At 35.6% G+C, this 19,825-nt stretch overlaps 1 protein-coding gene across 1 annotated transcript in view; it reads right to left on the bottom strand.

Annotated features, from left to right (window-relative positions):
• The window catches only part of LOC128987538 (apoptosis-resistant E3 ubiquitin protein ligase 1-like), a 41,871-nt gene extending 22,397 nt beyond the window's left edge, over nucleotides 1-19,474 (bottom strand). Inside the window, exons 1-9 of the mRNA XM_054408436.1 lie at nucleotides 19,340-19,474; nucleotides 10,101-10,257; nucleotides 9,654-9,762; nucleotides 5,514-5,610; nucleotides 4,650-4,849; nucleotides 3,734-3,971; nucleotides 2,893-3,062; nucleotides 2,004-2,169; nucleotides 32-237 (exon numbers count right to left, since the gene is read on the bottom strand). Of these exons, the coding sequence (XP_054264411.1) occupies nucleotides 32-237; nucleotides 2,004-2,169; nucleotides 2,893-3,062; nucleotides 3,734-3,971; nucleotides 4,650-4,849; nucleotides 5,514-5,610; nucleotides 9,654-9,762; nucleotides 10,101-10,257; nucleotides 19,340-19,412 (1,416 nt within the window). The 5' untranslated portion in view covers nucleotides 19,413-19,474. The remainder of the gene's footprint in view (nucleotides 1-31; nucleotides 238-2,003; nucleotides 2,170-2,892; nucleotides 3,063-3,733; nucleotides 3,972-4,649; nucleotides 4,850-5,513; nucleotides 5,611-9,653; nucleotides 9,763-10,100; nucleotides 10,258-19,339) is intronic.
• Nucleotides 19,475-19,825: the final 351 nt, after the last annotated feature.

Below are 19,825 nucleotides of genomic sequence, written 5' to 3'. Positions count from 1 at the left end.
AAATTTTGGTCAGAGAAGATATTTCACATACCTTGGTGGATGGACAGAGCCTGAAGGTGACGAGACGCTTGGGTATGAACTTGAGCAGGAACTCCTTGATGGTGAGCTGTTTGGGCGACACGTACACAAGGACTTTGCGAGGTTTGCTGAGCCGTTCTCCGTGTAAAGTCAGCAGTCTCGCCTCATAGCAGATGTTATGGTTGCGAACATTCTTGTGGACCATGGCTGCATCACTGCCTGCACAATTATTATAGAATTATGGAGCTTTGATGCCAACAAATTGTTGTGTGTCGCAAAGGGAAGATAAAGTGGGGATGAGAATGTTATGGACTAGTTAGGGGTGTAAGGTGCAAAAATTGCCAAATACATTTCTGTAGATTTGACCAGAAACCTCCAGATTGCTAAGAAATTTCTTTATCCAATTTGCTAATCAGTTACCCTCAGAATTCCCAATCAATATACATTATTAGGTATTAGGTACTAGTTATGAACATGAAAAGCTGCTGATTTAATTCTGGCGAGATATCAAAACATATCCCTATAATTATGGATCTGTAATTAATTATAATATAAAATACCCTCGCCGCAGCAAACCTGCAGACTAAGCGAATTTCCATTTGCCTGATTTGATTTTCAATTAAATCTATAAAGTTGGATATCAGAGATGAGCTGAGGAAGAGACTCCAACCTGACTGTACTCTTGGACGAATCCTAACTGATCCCACCTACTGGAGACTGGCCAACCTTGTATATGAGAGACACCGTGCGGTCGGCATTACCTGAAGCTGGATGCATGTACCAAGAAGTAAGAAGTAAGTAAATCTATTCAAATAACATTGGGTTTAACGAGTACCTAGGTTTGCTGCCTACAGGGTAATAAAGTGTGTTTTTTTGTAAAATATTAATAGCTTAGTATGAAATAAATAGATTGGCCATGTTTGATCCAAATATATGCATAAACAAGCAAACTACAAAAGTTTACTTATTCTCTATAAGAATAACATGGGAATTTTTAATTTATAATTTTCTCCATAACCAATAACCATACAAAAACACTTCAATATACTGAATTATTTGTTTTTTTAAGCTCTTCAAAATGGTTTAGAAGAAATTTGGGAAATTTTATTTTTTGAGGGTCAAAAATGAGAAAAACCAATTTTTACCCCATAAATCCCCCCATAAAACCCCGTTCCCATGGTCCGATCATGCTGGTTCCCGAACTCGTTCAAATAAACGTAGGTTTACACGTTTGTACCAAATTTCATCGAAATCGGATCTTTTTGCTCGAGTTATCGTGCTGACGGACACATATATATATATATGAATTTGAACGGATGGTGTTTTTGGCTTCTAGGGACATCAAAATGAAAAAGTAAATCGGTCCCGGGACTAAGTCTTACCATGAGACCTACGGTAATAGCTTATTCCCTATAGGGAAATTCGCTAAAAAGGTAACACTAAAGAATGCAGTAGACTCTAACAACTGATTTGGTACATATGTGAACAGGGCCCTTGTTAGATCATAGATTACTGCTTATGGATTACTAGAATCATTATAATTAAGATATCCATGAACTCTTTAACCAAGGAAAAACAACATATAAAACTGCAGAAGATGGGCATACATCACCAAAATATTAATGAACACAATTATATTTAAAGGGGAGGTGTACAGCGCAGTCATATACAGTATGTGAACAGACAATCTAGTGACAATCTAGTGGCTTAGTCGGTAGCACAATGGACAACAAATTCATGGCAACGTTGTTGTGGATTTTACCTTGTGCGTGGAACGTATTCAGCTAAGCAAAGGGTGAGCCAGTACAGTACTACGGTGAACTGTACAGATACCGTTGATGTAAGTAGAGGCAGGTACCAAGATCGGAACTCACAACATCGCTGCCTTACGCCTGAAGTCCGTGGCGCTATCGACTGAGCTTGACGCACATCAAGTTAAGCTAAAGGGTAACCAGGTTAAGTGCTTTAAAGGGTAAATATCTTACTGGAGAGGACGATACAGTCGAAATCACCGTTGTGGAGAGTGACTCCATTGAAGGCCACTTTGGCATGGAAACATCCTTCCTTTGAGAAAGTCACTGTCAGTCGCACCCGAAGGCTGACAGAGTCATAGTCAAACGAAGTCTTCACCACCACCTCGGGGACCTCTGTCTGAAACATAAATATCATTAAAGAGGTGGTTTTCCTGCTTGTATCTAACAAGGTTGAATCAGGTGATCACCTACCGTGAAAAACTACCGCAGTCAACCAATTGGGATAAAATTTTCTACAGGAGTAGTTCATAAAGCTAGCCAACACATAGGCCTATTCATGTTCTTAAAGCCACCTAAATCTATGCCCGTGAAAGTTCAAAGTGCAAGGAGTTTTTGGTAAGGACTATTTTTAAATTACACACAACAGAACGCTATGGAATTATAACATTTATGGGGTACAAAAAATGTTTTAACATTTTTAAGAATAACATATATTATGTTTTTACTTTGTGAAATAATCTGAGAAGGAGGGATAACATTTATAAACACACAAAATTACCTGTGCAGTGTTTCCATAAGCCGGATTTTTATCCCAAAAAACAGGATTTTCAGACCATGCTTGTGTGGTATTAAAATGGGATGGAGACATAATGACAAGAGATAAAAACTAAACTCCTTATTTATAAAAAAAATGTGTTAAGTATTATAACAAGGTTAAAAGAATAATTTAAAAAAATGATACGTCTTTAAAAGATCACTTGGGATAGAACGAGTTTTTTTACAAAACTCATGAGGGATCCACAGTATTATATTTGAGATAGTATTAAAGTGGAATAAAATGGAATTTTCAATTGCCTAAGCAGGATTTTGGTTTTGGTAGTGTGGACTGGAAGCAACGTACCTGAGATATGTTGATAGTGTATCCAGCGACAGGGTCATTGTCGTTGAGGAAGTGGCAGAGGTTGTTGAACTCGTCGCGAGGTTCGATGACCAGAGTATGAGGCACTTCGGCTGTGCAGATCACTGTAGAACTGTGTCGGACAAACGCTGTCTTCAATGGGTCTGGTGGACCTACGGTGGAGAAATTATAAACATAGATTTCAACCTATAAATGGTTCACTTCAGAGATGAAGTCCTCCTATTTTTAACCTTATATGCCCGAATTGTATTGACTGCGGCAACTTGCTGTAATTGATTGTTCTGTGTATTTAGTTTATAAATATTAAAGTAATGCATTAGGTTCACCTTTTTACATAAGAATGTATTTTCATTGTTTTATTCATGATACCTATTCTATGTGTATCCAACAGCATATGCGTAGACATACCATGACATGTGGTTACAATCAGTTCATATGCATTAGCCTATTACACAGTGATGGTGTACAAATGGTGGTACCTCCAAAAAGTGGTAGAAAAAGGATTTAACAAAACAAATGAACACAAGGAGGTTAGGCTCAAATATGCTCATTAAGTAAATATAGCATACAACCACTATTCAGAGTATCAATATAGTACAGAAAATCAATATGGAAGCAAAAATTGTAAACACAACAGCAACAAAAAACCAACTGTATGAGGCAGACATTGTGTTTCTGATTGAGTGTATAACATCACGAATATGTACTGTAACATTTCTTTACTAAAATTCAAACCTAAAAGTCCAGATTATCCAGAAAAGTTTTAAATTTTGTGCAAAACTAGCACCGAACGTCTATTTTACATCAGTGTTTCTATACTTGCCTGGTAGGAATGTCTTGTTGAACGGACTGCCCTGGACGTGAACATTCCCTACCAGTACTGCCACACGGTACTGCCCCGCCTGGCGCACTGTGAACTTGCAGACTGCACGGTTGTACGCAGTCGCCTCCCTACCACCGAGCTCTACCAACGTAGCGATGCGACGCAGCCCCTCCGTCACCTCGACTGTGAGTGCGTCCGTGTCACAGATCGGATACGGCTGTCCGTTACGCTGGTAGAACTAGAATAAAATACAATAAAAAAGGGTAATTATCTTGTGTACCACTGAAAGATCTTTCAAGTACACAAAGAGATTAATTTAATCTTCTTTAGTTCTGATAAAGGGAAGATTCGTCTTACAAAACCAGTTTTTTTCTTCGTTTTAACCATGTATTGGGACAATTTCGCTGTGATTTCGACAAATTCAGGAATCAGTATTGAATCCAAAGTTTTAAGAGGTTGGGAATCATAATTGGTCCATCCTAAGGGGCAAGCAAAATTCACAGCTCAATCCAGTTTTGATTGTTGGCTGAATTCAAAGTTTTAGGTTTTACAGTTAAACTTAATTTGCTTATACTTTTAACAAGCTGAAAATTACTTAAAATTTAGCTCTAAAACACATAGTGTACCTAATACATCTGAAACATTTTCAATGTGTCCAATATAATAATTTTGTTAGGCTAATACCCTGTAAAAACGTATGAAAAGTTACCAACTGTTTCTAAAATTGGCTTCAAACCATTGTTTTCTTCCTAATTTGTATTTATTATTACAGGGATGCACACACAAGCTTGAAGGTGTAAAACACTCTGTGTTTAATACCTTTTAGTTATCCCCTGAAATATAAGTTTTTATTAATTTCTTAATGTTTTAAAAATATGTTTAAAATATGTACAAGTGTGTTCGGACAGCCTCTTACCCTAACAATGAAGGTCATGGTGCCTCCGACGACGCAGGGGTCAGACCACTCAAAGTGTGTTGTACAGTTGGCTGGCTGGAGATACTTGCCAGTTACATACTGCAGAAGGGAGTGCTTTGCCTCAGGTGCCAGGGAGGGTTGTGTCATAGCAGCCAAGGTTACCAATCCTGCCACACTTACTGACACCACCAACATGCCTCCTGCAACACATATACAGCTACATACTGCAGAAGAGAGTGCTTTGCCTCTGGTGCCAGGGAGGGTTGTGTCATAGCAGCCAAGGTAACCAATCCTGCCACACTTACTGACACCACCAACATGCCTCCTGCAACACATATACAGCTACATACTGCAGAAGGGAGTGCTTTGCCTCAGGTGCCAGGGAGGGTTGTGTCATAGCAGCCAAGGTTACCAATCCTGCCACACTTACTGACACCACCAACATGCCTCCTGCAACACATATACAGCTACATACTGCAGAAGAGAGTGCTTTGCCTCTGGTGCCAGGGAGGGTTGTGTCATAGCAGCCAAGGTTTCCAATCCTGCCACACTTACTGACACCACCAACATGCCTCCTGCAACACATATACAGCTACATACTGCAGAAGAGAGTGCTTTGCCTCAGGTACAAAATCTAGTTTATGGATTCGAAGATTTGAGGACATCTTGTGAATTTATGTCACATGTCGGTTTCCTAAGGGACCACTTTTGTGATCACAAAACATCTGTTTTATTTGGAACGTTCCAACATCTAGAGAGTAATCGTGTTAATTTAAAATAGAGAGCCGACTCATAAGCTGCTCTGGAAAATAATAACGACTAACAAGCTAATAAATAAAAGTCAGTTAATTCTTGCTCACTCACCAAAAGTCCATGCGTCTTGATGCTGGCTGCTCTTGACCACTGCACTCCATAGTTCAGCCTTCAACTTGCCAAGGTCCTCCTTATTGACTGGCAGTGCCTATTGGGTTTTTATTATTTTATGAAAACTTGAAATAAATATACTAAAAGGAAAACTTGTGTGCTACAAAGGGTTTAGTTAAGATTGCATCAATCTATAACTACTAAAAATATTAATATTAATCACTTCTCCCCCTAAGATATATCAGAGTTTTAATTTAGTTTTATTAAACATTCATAAATCCTAGACAAGTAGGAATTATGCGTGCAATAGGCAAGCTTCCCTTGGAAATGGGATGTTTGAATACAGAAGAGAAGGTTTTCAGTTAGAATAGACTTCCTTTTTAAAACGTTTTTATTAGGTCGCTTTCTTGTCCGCTACAAATTTTGCAACCGATTTTATACTAACTTCCCGATGAGCTAGGGACTTGAAACTTGAAACATATCTCACAAATGGAAGACAATGCAATATTATACAATTTAATTTTAATATTTCCCTTGGGCTACGCCCCATGGGCTTGTTTTTATTAAATCGATTTCTTGCAAATTTTGGTACTTCCTGATGAGTTAGAGACTTGAAATTTGAAACATAGCTCACAAATGGATGACATTGCAATATTATATCATTTAATTTTCATATTTCCTTTCGGGCTACGCCCCATGGGCTTGTTTTTATTAGCTCGCTTTCCTACAAATTTTGATATCAATTTTAAACGATGTGCCCGATAAGCTAGAGACTTTAAATTTGAAACATAGCTCACAAATGCATGACAATGCAATATTATATCATTTAATTTTCATATTTCCCTTGGGCTACGCCCCATGGGCTTCCAAATTTTTCATGTTTACATTTTGAAAGGATGTAAATATAACAACTAATTTAAGTCAGCTGTAAATACTTAAATTTGACAGTTCGAAGAGCAGAGGTTAAGAGGTACAGGTTATGCTCCCAAGAGATTCTTTATACAAACAAACATTTCAAAATAAAGATCGACAATCTGATTGCAGGTATCAAGGTGTTTGTAAAAAATGTCAATTTTTGTTTATTTAGTATTCTATAAAGTAAACAATAAATATTTCGAGTGAATGCATTGCAGAGAAATTCCATAACAAACTATAGTTAAATTATTATATATTGTGAGTTTTCGGATTAACGAACTGTAAACATGTAATAATATCAATTATTTGTGAATATTGCATGATAACTCATACTATGGTCAAGGAGACAGTCACCCAACGCAAGCGACGCCTAGAGAAGGAAAAGAAAAAAAGACTAGTTAAGCTTCAACAGGAATCGGAGGTTTGTAAATCGGCAAGACTACTATGTCAGCGTCAGGCCTATGCTCAATCCACGGCTTATTGGAAGGAGACAGCCTCCCAACACAAGCTACGGCTAGAGAAGAAGAAGAAAAAAGACAAGTTAAGCTTCATGAATCGAAGACTTGTAAATCGGCAAGATTAGCCAAATGGCGTAAGCGAGCTACGCAGGTTTGTAAATCGGCAAGACTACTACGTCAGCGTCAGGCCTATGCTCAACGGGAAGTTGATTTCCATCTAACCAAAAACACTTTTTGTGGCAAGTGTTGTGATATCTGGAAGAAAAAGTGCTACCCTAATCAGGTCGGAAAATATTGTTCCATTTCACCGAAGCCATACCTGCCACCGGAACTTTCCGCTAAAAATGAGTTGCTTGTCTGCCATAGATGCAATACACACTTGAGGAGCTCAAAGAGTTATGCTCCATCCAAGGCGTATTGGAATAACTTACTTCCAGGTGATATCCTGACTGAAATTTTGGTACTAACTGAACCAGAACAACGTTTGCTTCAGCGCATCATTCCGTACCTCAAAGTGATAAAATTTCCAGGCAGGTTTGGTCAATATGGTTTCAAAGGGCATGCAACTTTATTTGCTCTTGATATCTTTGAAGTCAGTGAAAAGCTGCCTGAAATGCTTCCTCGGTCGAGCACAGATACAGGAATTGTTTTAGTGAGTGAAACTCTGGAGAACCTTAATGTATCCAGAGATTATACCATTTCACCAGATCGTGTTTACAAGGCACTTGATTGGCTAATTGTAAATAACCCACTATATACGGATGTAAGAGTCAATCCATTTATAAATGATAAATTAATCATGCACACACATTAAAACTAAAAAGTATAACATAACTTATAAATAAAAACTTTTTTAATCAAAACGTTTTTAAACGCCCTAAAAAGTAGAAAATAATTTACAAATAATTTATAAATATGTTGAGAGAGTATAAATTATACGATTTAAAACGAAAAACGTTGGGTGCATGCAATTAATTGATAATAATACATTAGTTCAGTAGGTGAAGGTAAACTCTATTGCATGCACACCACGTTTTTCGTTTTAAATCGTACAAGTATTTATACTCTCTCAACATATTTATAAATTATTTGTAAATTATTTTCTACTTTTTAGGGCGTTTAAAAACGTTTTGATTAAAAAAGTTTTTTATTTATAAATTAATTTATAAATAAAAATACTTTTTAAAAATAACACATTTTTAAACACACTAAAAAGTATAAAATAATTTATAAAATGTTGAGAAAATAAATACTTGTAAGATTTAAAACGAAAAACGTGGGGCGCATGCTGATTTACAATTAACTTCACCTATTGAACTATTATGATCTATATATATTGCATGCGCCCCACGTTTTTTGTTTTAAATCTTACAAGTTTTTATTTTCTCAACATTTTATAAATTATTTTATACTTTTTAGTGCGTTTAAAAATGTGTTATTTTTAAAAAGTATTTTTATTTATAAATTATTATCTAATTTTTAGTCTTTAATGTGTAAATATGTTAAATCTATTTTATAGGCTATAGCCTCTTAATGCATAACCAAAACCCAAAACCTTATTATCTGTAATCAGATGTTTTATCTTTACTTTGAAATGATTGTTTTGAATATCTCGGGAGCAGAACCTGTACCTCTTAACCTCTGCTCTTCTAACTGTCAAATTTAAGTATTTACAGCTGACTTAAATTAATTTATATGTTTACATTCTTTTAAAATGTAAACATGGAAAATTTGGAAGCCAAAGGGGCGTAGCCCAAGGGAAATATGAAAATTAAATTATATAATATTGCATTGTCATCCATTTGTGAGCTATGTTTCAAGTTTCAAGTCTCTAGCTCACCGGAAACTTCGTTTAAAATTTATATCAAAATTTGTAGGAAAGAGAGCTAATAAAAACAAGCCCTTGGGGCGTAGTCCAAGGGAAATATGAAAATTAAATGATATATTATTGCATTGTCATCCATTTATGAGCTATGTTCCAAATTTCAAGTCTCTAGCTCATCGGGAAGTGTCAAAATTTGTAAGAAAGCGATTTAATAAAAACAAGCCCATGGGGCGTAGCCCAAGGGAAATATGAAGATTAAATGATATAACATTGCATTGCCTTCCATTTGTAAACCATGTTTCAAGTTTCAAGTCTCTAGCTCGTCGGGAAGTTAGTATAAAATTGATTTCAAAATTTGTACCGGACAAGAAAGCGAGCTAATAAAAAATAAAATAAAAACGACTTTTTTATAATCAGACTTCAGATTGTCTAGACTATCATCTACCCATGACAAACACACTCGCAAAAAACTTGCCACCAGAAGAGCATGTCTGGTACTTTTCATGTGATTGTGATATTCATTTATTATTTATTATAGTAGTGGCTTTAAGTAATTTTGCATATTAAAATGCATTTTGAAACCAATCCACTTATTTTTGTAGAGCACTTCCTACATAGGTTGGTTCTAACACTTTGTTGTATATAAAAGCAGCGACTAACTTGTATATAAATGTCCCCAACCTTGTTTGATCCCAAGATGTACAAAAATTCTACTGTATAGAAAGGTTTATGCCAAGATATTTACGATATTCTGGTGGAAAAAATTGTTCAGCTAGTTATTTTCTTAAACCAAAATATTACATACCTACTTTTTACATCAAACAGTTTAAATGTTGTAAATCGGAAGCCAGAGAATCACTCTCCATGAGGTTGGATTAAAATTTATGCTAAAACTGTGCAGCAAAACCATCTATTACTGAAACTACTTTGTCTGAAGTATACCTGACGAGCAGCGCTCCAAGCAGCAAAGTCTTTCCCTAGTAAGTAACGAGCCCGTGAGTCCTCCAGCCAGTACACATCCTCTAGAGAAGTCACATCTTCCTGCAGCAGCCTGCAAAGATGCAACTGGTGTCATTGTTGTAAATATGTACAATACAGTACAAGGTACAACACTAGAGATATTCGTATTTCTAAATTTTAGTGACTTAATGACACAAAAACACATACAGTGACTTTTTGCAGTTCGGGATTTGATACCAAGAAAGATTTGACGTAACTGAAAGGTTGGAGTAACACTTAATTTTTCATCTAGTGAGAGAAATGTTTTCTGTCAAGTTGGATTGGATCTTGTAGTGAGACTGGAAGTTTTTCTGAATAACACAATCGACAATCATCATCAGAGTAGCAACCTTAAGACCGGGCTACTGAGTAAAATAAAGATTCACACACCTATGGTGATGGTGCTGCAGAGAGAGTGACTGCAGCCACTGTCGCAGTATCAGACGTTGCTGCAGCAGTCTAGCAGCTCTCTGCAGTCGTTCTTCATCATGAGCTGGCAGTTCTGGCAACTCCTCTAATGTCGCACAGGACACCAGGGACGAGATACCTGTAAAACCCTTGCAGTCAGTTTTTTGTTCAGCATCTGTTTGAGACAGAATGTTGAAGTTAAGTTTCCGGTACGACAAGAGTATTTGTGTGTACTTACAATAATTACGTCAAAATAAAGTGGACAGAACCAACACTACTAATTTACAAGTTGTCAGACAGTTTAAAATTTTGTTAAAAAAATTGGCATTCCTTTTGGCTTGAAAAAAAAATACGGTATTGCTTCTTTTGGATGACCAAAAAACACTAGTTTCATAAATAATACAAAGTTAATACAGTACAAAAAAGAACACCTGTATTTCATTTCAAATTGACTGTTTGGGATGCCAAATCAATATATTGCTTGCCTTCAAAGATAAGGTAGCAGGTCGACCCCGAATTATATTTATTCTGGACTAAGTTTCAATTTGTCATTAGATTATCCAATTATCTAACAAAAGGTCGACATTGCAGACAAATGTGTGTTTTGGAGGCCGCAATGTGAAAGTGATAAACACTAATCCTTATTTCATTTTCAGTAGTTGAGTGGTTTTAGTTCTCAACTTCAAACATGAATGAGAGCAGGATTGATTCCAGGGCCTATAAAAAAACCTCCGTCCATTTGTGCCATTTGCTTGCACTACCTTCACAGTTCACATCCTAGGACGCCAAGTTGAGCACAACATCGTTACACCTTACTTCAGGCTTGGCCTAGAGGGCCACACCTTACTTCAGGCTTGGCCTAGAGGGTCACAACTTACTTCAGACGAATAAATATCATTTCATTTCAGGCTTGGCCTAGAGAGAGAGTCATACATTACTTCAGGCTTGGCCTAGAGGGTCACACCTTACTTCAGGTTTGGCCTAGACGGTCACACCTTACTTCAGGCTTGGCCTAGAGGGTCACACCTTACTTCAGGCTTGGCCTAGAGAGTCATACATTACTTCATGCTTGGCCCAGAGGGTCACACCTTACTTCAGGCTAGGCCTAGAGGGCCACACCTTACTTCAGGCTTGGCCCAGAGGGTCACACCTTACTTCAGGCTTGGCCTAGAGGGTCTCACCTTACTTCAGGCTTGGCCTAGAGGGTCACGGCTATCATTTTGCTAGCCATTGGTGATTAGTGGGATTTTAACCCGCAGCTCGGTTACCCTAATCCCCACGTACTGCCACTATATTCTCTCTACCTATTTGTGTCATTAACGCAATTAATTAACAATCATGTCTACAAAAAGCCGTTGTTACATATAACAAGTCGGATTGAACCTTTTTTTTGCAAAAGAGTAAAAAATAGTGCTCGTTTAGGAGTACATAAACTAAAAGAAATTGTTCAGACAGATTGCACCAGTGTTGCCGCATAGCAATGTTGACTTGTTGCAGTGTGTCGGAGTCGCGTGCGACCGTCGTCACCCTCGACGTGTCGCATGCTACAATGCAACGCTTTCTACAACTCCGGACTATCACGCGTCGGCCAAGGTAATTTGCATACGATATACTCGTACAAACTTCACTAAAATATGCCTCACTAGACCTTGTCTTTTTGTGACTTGTCGACAGCCATACAGTTCTTGTGATATTTTAATTTTATATCAGAATATACTACTTAATTCTTTAAGGATGAACGTTTAGGTATCGCCAACCTATACCTACTGGCAATAACAGAATACCTAATTAATATTACCTACTTTAGGAATTATCAAAGGGTATAAATTACCAAAGTCTTGACAGAAATTAATTCAAGTTTAGGCCTTTTCATTTGTTAGCCTAACTAGGCTATTTGCGTTGTAGCAAGAATAGGAAGAAGAAAAACACTTAGTAAAATATGTTTAAATTTTCTTAGTATTTTCATCAAATATGCATCAACAATGCAACTAAACTAGTTAGGTAGGTAACAGAAAAGACGAAGTACAGTTTTCTAGCAATTAATTTCGTGAAATTGCAACCAATTATAGTCTCCTAACATTTTGTCAGTAAAGAAAAAATAAACTTAAATGTCTTATTTAGGTCACTTTACGGCACAAAACCCTCCAAAATTTATATAGTTCCCGAGGTAAAGTCAAGAGATTCAAGAGATTTATTATACCATTAAGTAATAAATACAATAGGTAACGTCAAACTATTCTAAAATAAACAAACCAATGCATATAAATAATGAAATGTTCATAATTACAAACCACGCTGAAAAAATGGTTAATTCATGGCACAGCAAACAAAACAGCAAACCATGCAGTTATGGCAAAAAACAAAAGAAAATGAAGATTGTGACACATTAATGTCATTAATACAAACCAAAATACATGTTCAACTTGGTAATGGAAATCCACTGCCTATAGCGTGCGATACAGTCATAGCAGTACAGTTGCATTGTTGTTAGTTGTAGGCGACAAGGCCAATACGATCGCTATGGCAGCGGTATCACAACATATCGATTGTACCGTAGCCACAATACACGATGCCTGTGGCACAATGCAGGGTTGTACGTCTCAATATACCCAGACCCACTCTGCTCTCTCCCATCCCTTAACCCTAGCCAACTCCTCCCCTACACCCTACACTTACGGACCGTTGTACAATGTACTGCATGTTGGGAGGACAATAATAGGTAAATTACCTGTTGAATGAAAATAAATTATATCTACAGTTGGATAATTTTTTTGTTCTCAACAGTTTACTGTTCCCATTGCTTTGCTTACTTTTAACGAAAAGAATAAATTTATGTCTACCAGTAGAGTTTTAATAGTTTATGACTATAGCAATCATACTTTCACTAATAATTATTTCTTTTGTGAACAAGTAGGCGTAATGCTGTATTTATGTGGTGTAAACAATATCATCCCTGAATTTAGTTTTTAAAAGGTAATGTACAAAGTAGTCCTGTTAAACTTGAAACATTTGTTTCAGTGCGTTATAAAATAATTTTCCCATTTCAGTGTGAATTCCACAGTGTCGGATATTCTACAATTTTGTACAACTCTAGAAGCCAAGCGATATTTCATAAATAAGCATTTTCTATTTTAAAACAGTTTGAAAATTGGCGAAATAACAGTAAAATAAATAATAAACCTTAAAACTCTCTGTATATACACAAAACAGAAAAGTGCCAAATAAAATAGTACGTTTGATCATGTATAATACATAAACGAAATTAGAAATCAACCAATTTCACGTTCAACTCATAAAAATCACGAAATCAGAAACAGATAAGTTTTTACTGTACCACGATTACTAGAAAAATACCGGTATGGATCATAAACATAAACAAAATGACGTTGTTGGCCCGAATCCTATACTAATAGCATAGATAAAAAACATACTCCCTTAGTAGATTTCCCATCCTTATGGAACAGCTGAAGCCAATTTTATTGTTAGTTTTGTCCGGTTTTCTGTAGAGGTCGTGTTTTGTTTACAATTTGTTTCCCGTTATTACAGCCATTTAAAACCTCGTTTAACCAAATAATACGATCTAATCATAAACAATAACTTGTCCTTTAGTTTTATAACCAAACAGTAAAGCACAAATCAAGAAATTAACCCTAAAATAATAGAAACAAAATTTCGTTGACACTAGCGCCCAGTGTCACCGTACATGAACTAGACACGAAAACGTGCTTCAAAATTTACAATGGGATGAGAAGTCTACTAATAGCATTGAACATGTGTTAGTTTTGGCAGTTCCATTTAAGCAATGTTAAATTATGTTTATTTTCGGGCAAAAACGTCATTTGTTTATGTTTATGATCCATACCGGAATTTTCTAGTAATCGTGGTTTTTACCACGTTTTTACCAAAGACGGATTAAGGAAACATGGCAAGTTCCAATACAAATGTAGCGACCAGGTTTATGTTTACAGTGTATAGATCACATAAACACAAACTGTAGACAGTAAATGTTTACGAGTGAGGGTTACTGTATGGTGCAGCTCAGCAGCTGTAGATGTGCAGTCGGGCGGAACTGTCTGATAACACTCAACTTTGCTAACCTCAGTCACACTTTATATTAGTTTGCATCACGTTCAGCTTCAAAATAAATAATGTCTTTACTCCTTTAATGTAGTAGTTAGGGGTGCTTCAGCAGCTTCGACCCCTAGTTCGAACAATAATCAATATATGTTCGAAGAAAACTATTCAAAGATAAAAAAACATACAAGTAAAAAAAGATACAAAATATTGTAATACTTATTTCAGTCGGTAACGCGACGGACTACGTTGAATTGCGCCCTGATGCCCGCCATTTAAATATCAGTGCAGTCCAGTTTTGCGCTGTATCGGCTCATCCCTTGATATTGGAGTATCAAAAGTCTACAGATATATTTGATTCACAAACATTTCAATCCATAAAATGTGTAGTATTTTACAGAAGTAGGCCCTAAGTATTAGATATTTGGTCCAAAATACTTGGAATGCATTTTTCGTAATTTGGGTTTGCGCAGGTTCCGAGCACTGCACACACTTATCTTTTCCTTTAAAACTTTTTCTTGAGATATTCTAAGTTTCTAGTCTAAAGAAACTTGCGGATGAGTTCGAGAGTTTGCAAAAATCTCCCAACCATTTGTCATTGGACTATCAATTAATATCTAACAAATTGTAGAAGTTAAATAATAACAAGGACCAGTATTTGTTAGTTTCCTTTCAATACGATAAAAATGCCGTTGGCTTAGATACACAAACACAAATACAGGAAAGGTAAAACATGTCTTAACGAAGACAGCCGAGGGAAGTGCTCTTAGGGATTAAAACAAGGATGAATGGGGATGCTCTTTAACAGGGCGCTACTGTAATGCTGGTGCCTTTGTCCTGGCCATTACGTGCCACCCCCGTAACTTTCATTGATATTCCAAAGGGTAAACACTTTTGCTTTTCAATTCACAGATTTTCGAATAATTAGTTTCGAAAGGAAAATCACCATGTAGAACCCCTCTTTAAAACGTAATTAGGTGAATATTAATTTCGGAAAGTGGCGGGGAAATAGCTTTTACTGTGTATTATTATTTAGTTCGCCAGTTTTGGTTCTTTGGGCGAAACAACTTTGACATTAGGTAAAATTCTTATTTTCAAATCTAGTTCCGCGTACGAGATTCACAAGAATCAGTGTTTTCTTCTCAGTGTTCATAAATTTGATTTCAATGCGTAAATTATCTTTTAGTCTGTATCATCGCTTTTATAAACAAACTGTATGAACAATCTCACACAATAGATAAGACACATGAATATAGTGAATCTGGAAGAAATTCGCCTGTAATAAAATATGGCTCGTAAGACGCCGCCAAATGAACACTGCATCTTGAAACTGAGCCAAATAACCACTGCGGAACTAGCGATCGCCGATATACTATCATAAAAATGAAACAATAACATTTTATTTTGCAAACAGACACAAGTTGTCGTGATGCATAAACTGCTTCTCATTATTAAACTCCAACTCATTTCCTACAAATGCACAGCATCTTTTAATCGGAAAATCTGCAGCCTACCCTGATTTCCCGTTATTTATTTTGAGAACAAAAATCAAACTTCTTTTCCAAACAATTCCCAACCAAAATTCCCTGGTTTTGATTCTGCCCAATTTTTTTGCAGCTTGTGTACATTTCTTCAAAGTCTGCTTGTTTCCTTAAAGCCATTGAGATCACGACTGTTTTGGTTGATTCACAAAATTACTCGAAATACCTATTGTAATGCAGTATCAATCATAAAAAAAAAAAAATAAAAATAAAACGATCTGTCCTATAAACAACAAAAAACTGTAAATTAATCGGACGGTTTCACTTTTGATTCAATTAAACCTTCATACATATTTAAATAGTCAATAATTTCGATTCGACAAGTTAACTTAATTCCGGATTTCAATCAAGATAACAATTTGAGCATCGTGTATTTTAGTCAATTGTATTTTGAGCTAACCAAAACATAAACTGTTAACTTTTGTGTTGTAATTATTTTTTTACTTGCCTATGAAAAAACAAGGTAGTTGTTTGGCTCCATTTAGTGTATTCTTATTTGCTCACCACTACAGCATTTAATAAATAATTAAGTGTTATAACAGCGTATGTATGACGTCATTTTTGGTACAAAGTAGGTCGAAAACCGCAATAACTGTAGAAATATCAGCGAATAACTACATACAAATAGTATTTAAAAGGCGATGATAGGAGGTTGAAAGTTGAAACAACCACTGCATGGTACTGTAGCAACATCTGAATGGAACGGTCCAAACGCAATTAAAGCCCTCAGAGCGAGATAACATTGATCCGTGCGAACTGAAGGCTAATGAGCAAATGTATCAATAGCACTGGCATAGTTCTGTTACCATTTAACCTCAACAAAAGTATTGATTTTAAGATCTTTCTAACATTATTTTATAGCGTTTAAATTGTTTTAAAAGTGAATACATGGTAAAATAGAATATGCCTATTGTAATGCAATTTAAAACGAAGGAAAAACAAACTAACTTAAGGTCGGTTTTAGAATTAGGGCCAAAACATACTCCCTTAAAGGTGTCAGAATGATCGACGAACTTAAGCCATTATTTGATATACAATATTTAAAATTTTACAGTAGCTATATACAATTTTGTTTCTTAAATGACTCAAACCGTTGATTTTACAAACATTTTATTTAATGGCCGCCACTTTGTTTTATGAATGTTGAAATTTTTCATAATTATTTTGTAGCTTTGTCTAGATGCCAGGAATGTTTCTGCAAAGTTTCAATTTCGTACGCTTAACTATTTTAATTTTTTTAAATAATAAGTGGACAAAATTGCGGCTGTGTGAGTAGCTTTAGGACTTTCGGACAATTTAAAACTCATTTTGAGTGACTAAATAGTTGTTATCATAGCTTCAAGTCGGCCATAGCTTCAAGTCACACAATTGTAAATAATGATGTTAACACCGCGCATAACGTTGTAAAAACAGAGACAATAAGTTTGTATTCAAATCCACGAAGTGCTAAGTGGTTACGGTGTGAATAGGGTTCTTTCTTGGTCACTTTTCAGGATTGGTTTCTGTAATATCAAATGAGACATTTTATATACATTAAGCTTATTAGATTAATGACATTTGTCTTGAAAATCAGATTAGTTCCACAAAAAACGCTTGCTTGGTAAAGACATTTTTATTTGTTTATATACCAGTTAAAGTCTAAACAAAAAACAAAGAATCGGGACTATAACGGATATAAACGGAAACTTTACGATGCAGGCTAAAATAAATTCAAACAGTCGTCTCTCAAATGTTTTTTACATGATTGTTTTGATTTTTTAAGAAACCCGCTTGAAAATAATAGACTACGTAATTTTAATTACAGTTTCTAATAAGCTGTAGATTAAATAATCAATATATATTTTTTTCGCACATTAATTTAACAATACAGTACGAAGTTTATGTATTTGTAACTCGTTTTCAAATTAGGTTAAAAGAACGATTCAAATGAGGGGTCGGAGATTTTTTATCGAATCTGTCTTTCTTTATAGCTATGTAGTGGAAATATTCGCTAAAAGAGGTTACGATTTTTTTATAATCGTATAATGAAGTATAGACAGTTTAAATAAACGGTATCAGCATTCTGACACATACTTTCTCCCATAAGTTTGACAACAACGTTTATCATGTGTAAGCGGTGAGAGTAAATATAAGGAAATGGGATTTGTACAATTTTGTTCAGAATTTAAAGGACTATAACATACTAAATTTTTATCAAAATCGTTCGAGCCAATTTTGGGAAAATCAGATTTTTCCGTTATTTTATGGGGTTTTATGGGAAAATAACATAATTTACAATAACTTTTGAACCGTAATTTATACAGAAATGGGATTTGTACCATTTTGTTCAGAATATAAAGGACTATAACATACTAAATTTTTATCAAAATCGTTCGGGCCATTTTTGGGAAAATCCTATTTTTCCGTTATTTTATGGGGTTTTATGGGAAAATAACATAATTTACAATAACTTTTGAACCGTAATTTATACAGAAATGGGATTTGTACCATTTTGTTCAGAATATAAAGGACTATAACATACTAAATTTTTATCAAAATCGTTCGGGCCATTTTTGGGAAAATCCTATTTTTCCGTTATTTTATCCGGGGTTTTATGGGAAAATCCCAATTAAAAATAATAATTTCTAAAAAATGAAAAACTATCAAAGTTGTAAGGACCATAACATAAGTACTATGTTAAATCAAAACCGGATTTTTGTCTAAAATCCTATTTTTCGTTTTTTATGGGGTTTTATGGGAAAATCACATAATTTACCATAACTTTTGAACCGTAATTTTTACAGAAATGGGATTTGTATCATTTTGTTCAGAATATAAAGGACTATAACATACTAAATTTTTATCAAAATCGTTCGGGCCATTTTTGAGAAAATCCGATTTTTCCGGTTTTTATGGGTTTTTATGGGAAAATCCCCATTAAAAATCAAAATTTCAAAAAAATGAAAAAACGCCTGGAGATACCATGGATTAGAACCTACATACAAAATTTCATCGAAATTGGACCACAGGTTTAGTCTCTAGCTCTGTACACATCCAGACACACAGACACACACACACACACACACACACACAGACATCACTTCAAAAACCACTTTTTTGGGTCCAGGGGGACCCAAAACGAATATATCCACTCAAAACTCAAACTCGAAAATTTTGACGAAAACAATACTTTCTCCATATACTATGGTATAGGGGGAGAAAGTAAAAACAACGTTTTACAAACGAAACCCTGATCATATACACTAAGACTAATACGTTTTAAACCTCTTATCCATAACATTCTCAAGATATCATTACTTGTGTACTTCTCAAAATTGTCTACGAAAATCAAACATCAAAAACTGTTCTTAATCGTACCCACTAAAAAATACAATCGGCAAGAAAAACAGCATTTAAAAACGGGGTTTCCTTCAGTGTTGTTTAATCTACCGGTACTGTTTTCATATTTATTTAGATAAAATACGACCGTTTAAAAGTATACTCCTCAAAATCCATTATTTCTCTTTAAAAATCCAATCCGAACAAAAAACAGCCAATCAATCGTTCGCATGAGTGAGTCTGATCCCAAACAAAGGACTCTCCCACTGTAGTGTAGGATGGACTCACCGGATGAGTTGCTGACGGAAGATCGCATGGTGGTCATCCCGATGGAGCAGATCTCTTGCTCCCCGAGGTCCATATTGACAGATGGACGGATCACTTACTGTATACACACAGTTATCACATGGTTATAGGCGAGCGGCTCTGTTGCTACTGACTAGCGACTGGAGGGAACACCCCAACCCCACAGTTGCTGATGCCAGGGAATTTATCCCGGAAAAGGGAGTTTTCGCAAAGAAAAGATCCCCTCAATGTTTCTTATACAAACATATAAGTAGGTCTAACTTTAGTAATAGGTGTTGATTAAATGAATTGTATACCCCTAGGATTGTTTGATGGCAAATAATGGCATCGTCAAACAATACTCGACAAGTGAAGAACGACCTTTTTTGTGTTTTAGAAACTTTATGTTTTAAGAATTTAAAATATTAAATATTAATTTTACATCAAATTTTGATCACGCTGGTTCGGAAACTCGTTCGTAGGCCGACC

Source organism: Macrosteles quadrilineatus, unplaced genomic scaffold, assembly GCF_028750875.1.
Source record: "Macrosteles quadrilineatus isolate MER2022 unplaced genomic scaffold, UCM_ALF_1.0 Scaffold_2__2_contigs__length_208266976, whole genome shotgun sequence".
Taxonomy (NCBI): domain Eukaryota; kingdom Metazoa; phylum Arthropoda; class Insecta; order Hemiptera; family Cicadellidae; genus Macrosteles; species Macrosteles quadrilineatus.
This window is presented reverse-complemented; position numbering and strand designations above follow the sequence as displayed.